The 12,437-nt window shown below is 37.2% G+C and overlaps 1 protein-coding gene across 2 annotated transcripts in view; it reads left to right on the forward strand.

Moving 5' to 3' along the window:
- The window catches only part of TRPM7 (transient receptor potential cation channel subfamily M member 7), a 109,583-nt gene that overhangs the window by 20,652 nt on the left and 76,494 nt on the right, over positions 1-12,437 (forward strand). For both annotated transcript variants that reach the window (XR_003513122.1, XM_027554025.1), the window contains exons 3-6: positions 2,595-2,633; positions 6,481-6,679; positions 8,901-9,114; positions 11,735-11,859. Coding sequence is in view for 1 of the 2 variants with exons in the window: in XM_027554025.1 (XP_027409826.1) it covers positions 2,595-2,633; positions 6,481-6,679; positions 8,901-9,114; positions 11,735-11,859 (577 nt within the window). In the remaining variant the exon portion in view is untranslated. The remainder of the gene's footprint in view (positions 1-2,594; positions 2,634-6,480; positions 6,680-8,900; positions 9,115-11,734; positions 11,860-12,437) is intronic.

Raw genomic sequence — 12,437 nt, forward strand, 5'->3', positions numbered from 1 at the left:
TTTCCTTCTTCAGGGGATCTTCTCGACCCAGGGATCAAACTGGTGTTTCCTGCGTTGGCAGGCAGGTTCTTTTACCACTGAGCCACCTGGGAAGCCCAGTCTTTTATTAATTGATGTATATTAAGTTATAGCACCTGTCCCTATTATTATGATATCATAGTGAATTCTCGGTAAATGTTTGTTGAATAGAATTTCTAAATATTTTGTTTGTATATTACATAAACCTTCTGTTTGAAATTCAACATTTCTTTTTATATTAATGGCAAAAAAATTTTAGTATCTGTCTCATTTATACAAATTTTCATTATAAGAGAAATGTGCATGATAAATTTTGCAAACTTGAGATGTAGAAAGTTGGCTGAATATTCAGAGTATCAAAACATGAAGACAGTCATTAATAACATTTATTGCGCCTATTTTTAATCTTTATTCAATGCATAGCTTTTGTTTTTAAAATATTGCTAAATTCAGTCTATATGTAAAACATTGTATCTGTTTTTTTTTTAACAAAATGTTATAGTAACTTTATTTTTCCATAATATCCCTTTAAGAGTAGTAGTTAATACTCTGTTGGTCTATATACAGTTCATGTGCATATCCTGCTATTGGGCACTTGAGTTGTTTTCAATTTTGAGCCTATTTTAAATTAAAATTAGGTCGTAATGGAGGTCTTAGTGGATAAAAACTATTTTTGTGTTTCAAGTTTTATTCCCCCTTAATATATATAATGCCAAAAAACTTTCCAAAAGATTAAAGAATATGACGTACATTGTCACCAGTAGTGACGAGAATGCCTGAATATTGATTAATGTTAGCCCTCATCTTCAAGAAAGTGATTAACAGAAAATTACGTATTAAATTTGCATTTATTTGATCACCATTAAGAAAACATTTTTTGTATTCTTTAATATTCCCCCAATTTTTAGTAATTTCTGTAAATGTCTTTTTAGATCGTTAAAATAGATAACCTTAGTGTCTCTTTCAATCATTACTCTGTGATTTATCTGAATTTCATACTAGTTATTAAAGATGGGTTTTGTTATAATATCATGTTTTTTAATCAGAGAGCACCAATGACATTTCCCAGGTCACATTGTTCTTTGTTCTTAATTGTTGCATCCTTACTAATTATATATCTGGATCATAATTTTAATATTCCCTGATTGATGGACATTTTAGCTAACCTGTTTTCTTTTTTGCTATTAGACAAAAGTATTCTGTAGTGAATAACTTTATTTTACACATATTCTATAGATATTTTTAACCTTTACTCTTAAGTACTGGAATTAAAGTTTGAGAGTACATTTTTCGTTTTGATGAGTTTTGCCAAATTGCCCTCCATTTGTACTCCTACCAGCAGATATAAGACTACTTTCTTCTATATTCATACCAAGACATTGTCTTAAAGGATTAAATAATTTTCTTCCAATCAAATATCTTTTCATATGTATGTTTTTACTTTGAATTATCTGTTCATATGGACTTCCTAGGTGGCTCTGTGGTAAAGAGTCCATCTGCCAGTGCAGGAGATGCAGGGGACATTGGTTCAATTCTTGGGTCAGGAAGATCCCCTGGAACAGGAAATGACAGCCCACTCCAGTATTCTTGCCTGAGAAATACCATGGACAGAGAAGCCTGGTGGGCCACAGTCCAGGGGTTGCAGAGTGTACACGACCGAGTGACTGAGCACACATGCATATATCTGTTCATATATTTTCCCATTTTATATTGATTTGATAAATATATTAGGGAAGCAAATACACTTTTTATATTATATATTCAATTCAGTCTCTCAGTCGTGTCTGACTCTTTGCGACCCCATGAATCGCAGCATGCCAGGCCTCCCTGTCCATCACCAACTCCCGAAGTTCACTGAGACTCATGTCCATCGAGTCAGTGATGCCATCCAGCCATCTCATCCTCTGTCGTCCCCTTCTCCTCCTGCCCCAATCCCTCCCAGCATCAGAGTCTTTTCCAGTGAGTCAACTCTTTGCATGGGGTGGCCAAAGTGCTGGAGTTTCAGCTTTAGCATCATTCCTTCCAAGGAACACCCAGGACTCATCTCCTTTAGAATGGACTGGTTGGATCTCCTTGAAGTCCAAAGGACTCTCAAGAGTCTTCTCCAACACCACAGTTCAAAAGCATCAACTCTTTAGCGTTCAGCTTTCTTCACAGTCCAACTCTCACATCCATACATGACCACTGGAAAAACCATAGCCATTAGGGAAACTTTATATATTATATTTATATTTAATATATTATATTATTAGGGAAGCTAACCTTTTTTCTATAAATATTTTTTCTCAGTTTATCTTTGGACTTTTATTAGTGACGTGTTTTTGCCATATAAATTTTTTTTTTTTTTAATGTAGTTAAATCTGTCTTTTGTGGTTTCTGGGTTTTATGACACAACTAATTGTATTTAAAAAATGAAAACTGAGTTTTTAAAAAAGGTACAAATGACCTAAGATATCTCTTGAAAAATATATAATATTCCTTTGTTTTGTACTTTTTTAAATGGATTATTATAGTTTAGTTTAAATGAGAAGAAAAATGATTTTTCCTTTAAGTAATAGATTTACCTTGTTTTATAGATGCCTTCCAGGATGTCAGATTTGTCAGCAACTTGTCAGGTAAGTATCATAACAATAACAGTATCACACACATTTTGGAAAATAAAACTAGTATATGAAAAAAGTCAGAATACACTGGGATAAAATTCACAGGCCATTATGTTTAAGCATTACTTAACTCACACTTGGGAGATAAAGGATTAGGCAGAGTTACTTGAAACTCAAGTGCAGGTGCCTGAGCAGAGTGCTAAAGTTGAATATGAATTAGCTGGTTAAAGATTGAGGAAAGGGATTTGAAGCAGAGAGAACAGTTTGTGGGCAGGCTTGGCAGTGAAAGAGATTATGGTTATGTCAGGAAACTGCAAGCTGTAGAAGGTATTAATAGGATGGATATTGAAAAGATCTGAGTCTTGAGAAATAAATAGGGCCAGATCATTTTAACTTTTTGTATACTATGCCACACAGTTTTGATTTCATGTTAAAAAGATATTATATAGGGAAGTAGATTTTCTTTTTTTTCCCCTCAATAAAAGCAGTTGGCATTTTGAGGAGATTGGATTGAGAGGAAAATATAGTTTGGAAGTTTTTAGAGTAATTCTGGCAAAAAATAAGAGCCTGAATTAAGATACCTATGGTAATGAAGAGAAATAGGCATATTTGAAAAGGGGGATCAATCAGATAAACTCAGTAGGATTGGTGGTGTGTGGGGAAAGGGAACATTTGAGGACAGTACCTAAGTTTCTTACTCGGGCAACTAATTAAAGAGTAATGTTATTCTTTAAGATGTGATGAAGGAATGTAAGAGAAAGAAGAGAAGGTCTCCGGTTGGCAGGCTGAACAGCAGAAGTGTATAGAATGAGTTCATTTACATATATTGAATTGTTGTACCATTTCCAGGCCTATTCATTCCTTCCTCTAGATGGGTAGTTCGATCTGGCGTCTGTCTTCAGGCTGAAGAGCTTCCTTTAGCTTTTGGTATAATGCTGGTATACTCGATGGACATGGGTTTGGGTGGACTCTGGGAGTTGGTGACGGACAGGGATGCCTGGTGTGCTGCGGTTCATGGGGTTGCAAAGAGTCAGACACGACTGAGTGACTGAACTGAACTGGTATACTGGAGATGAGTTTTCTCAGCTTGGTTTATCTGAAAATATGTTTATTTTAGTCATTTTTGAAGGATGTTTTCCCTGAATATGAAATTTTGAGTTTTCTCATTCCAATGATTTGAAGATACCATTCTGTTGTCTTCTGGCTCTTGTTTCTAGTGGGAAGTCAGCTGTCATTAGTGCAGTGGTTCGTCTGTGTGTAATGGGTCTCTTTTTCCTCTGGCTGTTTTAAGGATTTTTTCCCCTATAATTTTGGTTTTTAACAGCAGGCCTGTGATGTGCCTGAGAATGGTTCTCTTTTTCCTTCTTTTTGAATAAATCTTGAATCAATTCAGTTCAGTTCAGTCTCTCAGTTGTGTCCGACTCTTTGCGACCCCATGAACTGGAGCACTCCAGGCCTCCCTGTCCATCACCAACTCACGGAGTTCACTCAAACTCCTGTCCATCGAGTCGGTGATGCCATCCAGCCATCTCATCCTCTGTCGTCCCCTTCTCCTCCTGCCCCCAATCCCTCCCAGCATCAGAGTCTTTTCCAATGAGTCAACTCTTCACATCAGGTGGCCAAAGTATTGGAGTTTCAGCTTTAGCATCATTCCTTCCAAAGAACACCCAGGACTGATCTCCTTTAGAATGGACTGGTTGGATCTCCTTGCAGTCCAAGGAACTCTCAAGAGTCTTCTCCAACACCACAGTTCAAAAGCATCAATTCTTTAGCTCTCAGCTTTCTTCACAGTCCAACTTTCACATCCATACATGACCACTGGAAAAACCATAGCCTTGACTAGACGGACCTTTGTTGGCAAAGTAATGTCTCTGCTTTTTAATAAGCTATCTAGGTTGGTCATAACTTTGCTTCCAAAGAGTAAGCGTCTTTTAATTTCATGGCTATAGTCACCATCTGCAGTGATTTTGGAGTCCAGAAAAATAAAGTCTGACACTGTTTCCACTGTTTCCCCATCTATTTCCTATGAAGTGATGGGACCGGATGCCATGATCTTAGTTTTCTGAATGTTGAGCTTTAAGCCAACTTTTTCGCTCTCCTCATTCACTTTCATCAAGAGGCTTTTTAGTTCCTCTTCACTTTCTGCCATAAGGGTGGTGTCATCTGCATATCTGAGGTTATTGATATTTCTCCCGGAAAACTTGATTCCAGCTTGTGCTTCTTCCAGCCCAGCGTTTCTTATGATGTACTCTGCATATAAGTTAAATAAGCAGGGTGACAGTATACAGCCTTGACGTACTCCTTTTCCTATTTGGAACCAGTCTGTTGTTCCATGTCTAGTTCTAACTGTTGCTTCCTGACCTGCATATAGGTTTCTCAAGAGGCCGATCAGGTGGTCTGGTATTCCCATCTCTTTGAGAATTTTCCACAGTTTATTGTGATCCACACAGTCAAAGGCTTTGACATAGTCAGTAAAGCAGAAATCTTGAATAAATATCTGCAAGTTCGTGTTTTTCACCAAATTTTAGCCACTGTTTCTTAAGATCCTTTTCTGCCCCTTCTCTGACTCCAGTACTCTTCCCTGGAAAATCCCATGGATGAAGGAACCTGATAGGCTGCAGTCCATGGGGTTGCTAAGAGTCGGACACGACTGAGGGACTTCACTTTCACTTTTCCCTTTCATGCATTGGAGAGGGAAATGGCAACCCACTCCAGTGTTCTTGCCTGGAGAATCCCAGGGATGGGGGAGCTTGGTGGGCTGGCGTCTATGGGGTCGCACAGAGTCGGACACGACTGAAGCAACTTAGCATCAGCAGCAGCAGCCCCTTCTCTGTCTCTCCTCCCTCTGGGAGTCTGGGTATATTAGGTTGCTTGATATTTCCTGCAGGTCACTGAGGCCCTGTTTTATTTTTGTTTAATTAAAATAATTTTTTCCCATTTATCAAATTATATCATTTGTATTGATCTGTCTTCAGGTTCACTAACATTTATACATTCTCCAAAGCTGTAGATGGGGAAACAGTGGAAACAGTGTCAGACTTTATTTTTTGGGGTTCTAAAATCACTGCAGATGGTGACTGCAGCCATGAAATTAAAAGAGGCTTACTCCTTGGAAGAAAAGTTATGACCAACCTAGATAGCATATTGAAAAGCAGAGACATTACTTTGCCAACATCCGTCTAGTCAAGGCTGTGGTTTTTCCAGTGGTCATGTATGGATGTGAGAGTTGAACTGTGAAGAAAGCTGAGCACCGAAGAATTGATGCTTTTGAACTGTGATGTTGGAGAAGACTCTTGAGAGTCCATTGGACTGCAAGGAGATCCAACCAGTCCATTCTGAAGGAGATCAGCCCTGGGTGTTCTTTGGAAGGAATGATGCTAAAGCTGAAACTCCAGTACTTTGGCCACCTCATGGAAGAGCTGACTCATTGGAAAAGTCTTTGATGCTGGGAGAGGTTGGGGGCAGGAGGAGAAGGGGACGACAGAGGATGAGATGGCTGGATGGCATCACTGACTCAATGGACCTGAGTCTGAGTGAACTCCGTGAGTTGGTGATGGACAGGGAGGCCTGGCGTGCTGCGATTCATGGGGTCGCAAAGAGTCGTACACGACTGAGCCATTGAACTGAACTGAACTGAAGTAGATGCCTCGAACTAAGTTTATTAATAGAAGCCTGTATCATCAAATATTAATGTATTTATAGTATTTTAATGCTATGGTTAACATATTAACTTACTGATATCCTAAAATCAAAAAGAGTATTTTCATATTCTTCAAAAGTTCCTTTATTTTCAAACAGTTTTTCATTGACTGATTTTTTTAAAAGATCTTTTAAAAGTTTTATTATTTTTTTCCCTTAGGTGTTTTTGTGGTCGCTTGGTCAAGCAACATGCTTGTTTTACTGCAAGTCTTGCCATGAAATACTCAGATGTGAAATTGGGTGACCATTTTAATCAGACATTAGAAGAGTGGTCTGTGGAAAAACATACAGAACAGAGCCCAACGGATGCTTATGGAGTCATAAATTTTCAAGGGGGTTCTCATTCCTACAGAGCTAAGGTATATTGTGTATTAAAGTGTCTTACTTCATTTACCTTTTAATTAATTCCAGCTCTTTGCAACTCCATGGACTAGAGCCCACCAGGCTCCTCTGTCTGTGGAATTCTCCAGGTAAGAATACTAGAGTGGGTTGCCATGCCCTTCTCCAAGGGATCTTCCCGACCCAGGGATCAAACCCAGGTGTCCCACATTGCAGGAAGATTCTTTACCATTTGAGCTACCCAGGAAGCCAGTTAATTAAATAATGTATGTTTATTATCTGACAGCTTATATAATAGTGTGTCAGAAAATCAGTTTTAGTCATTTCTTTATTTTGAAGTTCTTTGTATTGGTACACACAAATACAGAATGTGTTTTGGTGCATTGAACCTTTTTTAGTTTCATTTACTATTTCACTTTCTCTTTGTTCCCTTTTTTAATCTTTTTGGTTAACGTATTTTTAATTATTGCTTTTCTTTATAGCATCTTATTTATATATTTTTCTGTTCTGCAGGTTAATTTTATAAATACTATAAAATACATCTTTAACTGGTTACTGTTACAGATTAGTACTTTTACTACTTCCTGGTCAATGCAAGAACCTTTAAAATACTTGTGACTGCATTTATTTCCCTCATGACTTACGTGCCTTTGTTGGCATAAATTTTATTTGTGTGTGTGTGTGTGTTTTTTGAAAACTCCCAAATTGATCCTCTTTGGTGGATCAGTGGTAAAGAATCTGCCCGCCAATGCAGGAGACACAGATTCGATTCCTGATCCTGGAAGATCCCACATGCCACAGAGCAGCTAAGCCCATGTGCCACAACTATTGAGCCTGTGCTTCAGTGCCCAGGAACCACAAGTGCTGCACCCACATGCTGCAGCTACTGAAGCCTACATGCCCTAGAGCCAGTGCTCAGCAACAAAAGAAGGTACCACAGTGAGGAGCCCAGAGCACTGAGGGAAGAGTAGCCCCCGCTCGCTTCAACTAGAGAAAGCCTACGCAGAACAAAGACCTGGCACAGCCAAATATAAATAAATAAAAATGTTTAAATCCCCAAATAATAATTTATGATTCATTTAGACTTGTCTACATTTTACCTTTTAAGTTACTGTCCCTGGCTCCCTCCCCGTCTTGATTTGCTAAGCAGTGTCATATGATGGGCCTGTCTCTCTGGGTTTTTCTGTTCTTTTGGATCCTGACACGACAAGTTGTCACAACTTTGGTAGCTTACTGATGTCTTAATAACAGGGGTCGTTAATCTAGTTTGTCTAGTTCCTAGGGGCAGAGTTGGTCCAAAACAACATAGTCCATCATTGTTGAAAATGGAATTCCTCATTTATTACTAACATAATCTCTTTTTTTTAAATTTTATTTATTCATTTATGACTGTGATGGGTCTTCATTGCTGCGTGAGGGCTTTCTCTAGTTGCTGCAAGCAGGGGCTACTCTTTTTTGCAGAGTGTGGCCTCAGTAGTTGTGGCACACAGGCTCATTTGCCTCACAGTATGTGAAATCCTCTTGGACCAAGAATCAAACCCATGTCCCTGCATTGGCAGGTGGACTCCCAACCTCTGGACCACCAGGGAAGTCCCATAATCTGCTTTTTAAATTTATTAACTTTAGATTATTTTCCAAGCACCACTTAATGAACCCAAGTATAATGATAAGTTAAACAAAGCTAATACTTAAAGACTTAGAAGAAATCTCATTACAAATCATTGTTAAGGGAATCTGGAGTCTTCTCAGTTTTATATAACTTATGATATTTGGGGATATTTTCCCTTGGTGTTTGATCTCTGTAAAGGAATGGCTAATATATTGTTTTGGAAAGAACCTTTATTAGAGAAGATTAAAAGTGTTTTTTTCCCCCCAACATCTGAGTATTATAAGATTTGATATGAATATTTTTGATTTCTTCTTACAAGGCAAGAAATACTGTGGACAAATCTGTAAACCAGGTGAATGGTAATTTGGTTTATATAATCAGAAGGAGTAACAAATTTACATCTTAAAGTTTGAAAATTAGAGTGCCACTATTTCTCTAGCTCTTACAGAATGATTTTCCAACCTTAAAATTGTTTGTTTGTTATTGCTTATTCTTAGGAGTATAAATATATTACAAGTAGCCTATGAAATCTACTTTATAATAATCTTATGCAAATAAAGTTTTTCTTAAGTCATGTGATGCTGCATTATGAAACTTATGAATTATTATTTTTTAAAAATCTTTCTTGTTAGTATGTGAGGCTATCATATGACACCAAACCTGAAATCATTCTACAACTTCTGCTTAAAGAATGGCAAATGGAATTACCCAAACTTGTTATCTCTGTGCATGGTGGCATGCAGAAGTTTGAGCTTCACCCACGAATCAAGCAGTTGCTTGGAAAGGGTCTTATTAAAGCTGCAGTTACAACCGGAGCCTGGATTTTAACTGGAGGAGTAAACACAGGTAAACAGTAATAAAATTGGTATAATATTTATTTGATGTGTTTGTAAATTTTTCATATCAGATATTTGAAAAGTCAACACAGTATAAATGTATACTAGTCTTCTGTTAAGTAATCTATAGTTCTTAAGTATAAATGCTAACTGAAAAATGAATTTGGTTTTTGTTTGTTCTTTTAAAAGAATAGTATGCTTTATCATTTACTTTTTTTTTTTTTATTAAGACTTTGTTTTTGGCTGTGTCTTGTGGCTTGCAGGATCTTAGTTCCCCAGCCTGGGCCATTGTGATGACAGTGCCAAATCCTAATCATTGGACCGTCAGGGAATTCCCAAGAATAATGTGCTTTGGAGCAAGGGTTTGCAAACTATGGTTCCCTGCACCAAATCCAGCCTACTCCTTGTTTTTGTAGATAAAGGTTTATTGGAACACAGCCACGTTTGTTTTTGTATGGTTTTGTATCACACTTCTGTGCTATAAGAGCAGAGGTGGATAGTTCTTAGATTGTGTGTCTTGCAAAGCCTAAAATGCTTCAAATTTGGTCCTTTATAAAAAGTTTGCTGACCTACTGTATAGCAAAGTGTTATTCTTGTCACTTTGTAACTGCTGGTAAATTGAGAAAAGAATGGCAATTCATTGCCTGCTGCTAAGTCGATTCAGTCGTGTCCGACTCTGTGTGATCCCATAGACGGCAGCCCACCAGGCTTCCCCGTCCCTGGGATTCTCCAGGCAAGAACACTGGAGTGGGTTGCCATTTCCTTCTCCACTGCATGAAAGTGAAATGTGAAAGTGAAGTCGCTCCGTTGTTCCCGACTCTTAGCGACCCCATGGACTGCAGCCTACCAGGTTCCTCTGTCCATGGATTTTCCAGGCAAGAGTACTGGAGTGGGGTGCCATTGCCTTCTCCGATTCATTGCCTAGACAGTGGTAAAAAAATAGCTTTTGAAGTTAATTTTTAATATAATCTTATATTCTAAGTCTTTCCTTTCACATACACAGTTTGGATAGAAGGAAGGCCAATTAATTTTAATATCCAAAGTAAAACGTAGTTATTATTTAAATTAGTTTGCAAAAATATATTTCATTAACAGCAACTGTTTTTTGAACCTTATTGTGGCACTCTTCTAGGCACTGAAAATATATCGTTACACAAAATATTTGCCTTCATGGAGCTTATATTCTAGTGGGAAAGATGTAGAAAACAAACAGATAACTAAGTGTATAATAAATTAAATAATAAGTGCTTTGGGAGACGCATAAAATGTAGAGGAGGGATAGTGAGGGATGGTCAAGGAAGCTTTGTTCATAGGGTAACTTTGAGTAGAAGTGGAAGGAAATGAAGCGAATGAGATGAAGAATAATGTGGGACAGAGCATTTAAAGGAGAAAAAATGGGAAGTATTGGAAAAATAGTAAGAAAGATCCAATGTAGCTTGAGTAGAATGAGCAAGGACTGCTGGGTGATGAGATAAGAAAGTTACAGGTGAGTGGTGATGGTGGGTTTGACAGGGTTTGTGGTGAATATCAGGAGCAACAGATAGATCATCATATAAGGCCTTGCAGGCCATTATAAGCACTTTGACTTTTAATCTGAATTAGAAGGGGAGGTTTTAAACAGAGTTGACAGGAGCAAAGATATCTTGAATGATGGTTTAAAAATAGACTATAAACAGGCAAAGCAGCAATTGGAAGAACAGTAAAGATGCTATTTCAAATATCCCTGTGAGATATGAGATCTAATGTGCTATAAAAATCTAATTGAGTGATGCATTGATTTGCTAGGGCTATTAAAATACCACAGACTGGGAGGCTTAAACAAAAGAAATTTATTTTCTAATAGTTCTGGAGACCCAAGATCAAGATGTTAGCAAGTTTGATACCTCCTGATGCAGCTCTCCTTGACTTACAGATGGCCATCTTTTCACTGTGTCCTCTTGTGGCCTTTCCCATTGCATGTGCATCTCTGGTGTCTCTTTTGTGTCCAAATTTCCCCTTCTCATAAGGACACCAGCCAGATTGGATTAGGGCCTACCCCAACATCCTCATTTTCACACGATATCCTAAAGGATCTATTTCCAAATACTGTCACATTCTAAGGTACTGGGGTTAGAGTATCAACATAGGAATTTTGGGGAGGATACTGTTCAGTCCATAACAAGTGGTAATGAGAAGTTATGTGCTCTTTTGAATTATTTTTTCTGTATACTTTCCTCCCAGTTTTTGACTCAGTTGGAAAACTGTTGTAGTTTTTTCTGAGTTTGTATGTTTTGCTTATAGTCCTGAGCCATACTCTTCTTTTTTTTTAGATGATGTATAGAGCAGTAACAAAAACTACAGTTAACATGAGGAATCTAAGAGAGGAGACTAGGCCTAACAACATGGTAAAAGTTAGTTTTACGTGTGTTTCAGGCAGTTGTAGTGGTTTGACATTGTGGGTTTTTTTTTTTTTTTTTTCCTTTCTTTTTCGTCCTTGTGTTTTCTTTTGAAAGTTTGTCTTTTGGACTTTGTTGCTATTTGTGAAAAAAAAAAAAAAAAACCTAGCATCAGTTGTAACGTTACTGAGAATAGGATTGTTCTGAACACAATAAAGACTTTCAAATAAAGTGAATTTAATTTTATATGAACAGGTGTGGCAAAACATGTTGGTGATGCCCTTAAAGAACATGCTTCCAGATCATCTCGAAAGATTTGCACTATTGGAATAGCTCCATGGGGAGTGATTGAAAACAGAAATGATCTTGTTGGGAGAGATGTAAGAGTGTTTTTAAAAATTTCTTTAAGCTTATGTCAGAACAAAATTAGAGTAAGAATAGTGCAAAGTCAACCTAAAATATTCATGATCATACTACAGTCCTTTTGAAAACACCATCATAGATTTAAACAGTTGTAATTATAGTGTTAGTACATTTGGTTTCTGCCCTTTTTTGTATAACTATTTCACACTTTTTCCATATCATGCCAGTCTGTGTAATTAAGTTTTTGATGATTGCATGATGTTAAGAATTAATTGTATTGTCTGTGAAAGTAGTAATCAAATGCTGGTGTTTTATTCAAGTAGGTTAAAGACATGCGAATTGGTTGTAGATATTTTTTCAAGAGATTGTTAAAAAGGAATTAATTATAATGATCATTTTCAAATGCAGTTGAATTTCTAACATCAATTTTAAAGATTCTACTTATGACTGGAAAAGTAGCAATATGACATTAAACTGCTTTTATTCAATGTCCTTTATATATTGCACGTTATTCCCTAATAATCTAAGAGTTTCTTAACATTCTTTATTTATTTGCTTATTTGCTGCTGTTTCCTTTGCATGGGATGATGAAATA

Source organism: Bos indicus x Bos taurus, chromosome 10 (assembly GCF_003369695.1).
Source record: "Bos indicus x Bos taurus breed Angus x Brahman F1 hybrid chromosome 10, Bos_hybrid_MaternalHap_v2.0, whole genome shotgun sequence".
In the NCBI taxonomy this organism is placed as follows: domain Eukaryota; kingdom Metazoa; phylum Chordata; class Mammalia; order Artiodactyla; family Bovidae; genus Bos; species Bos indicus x Bos taurus.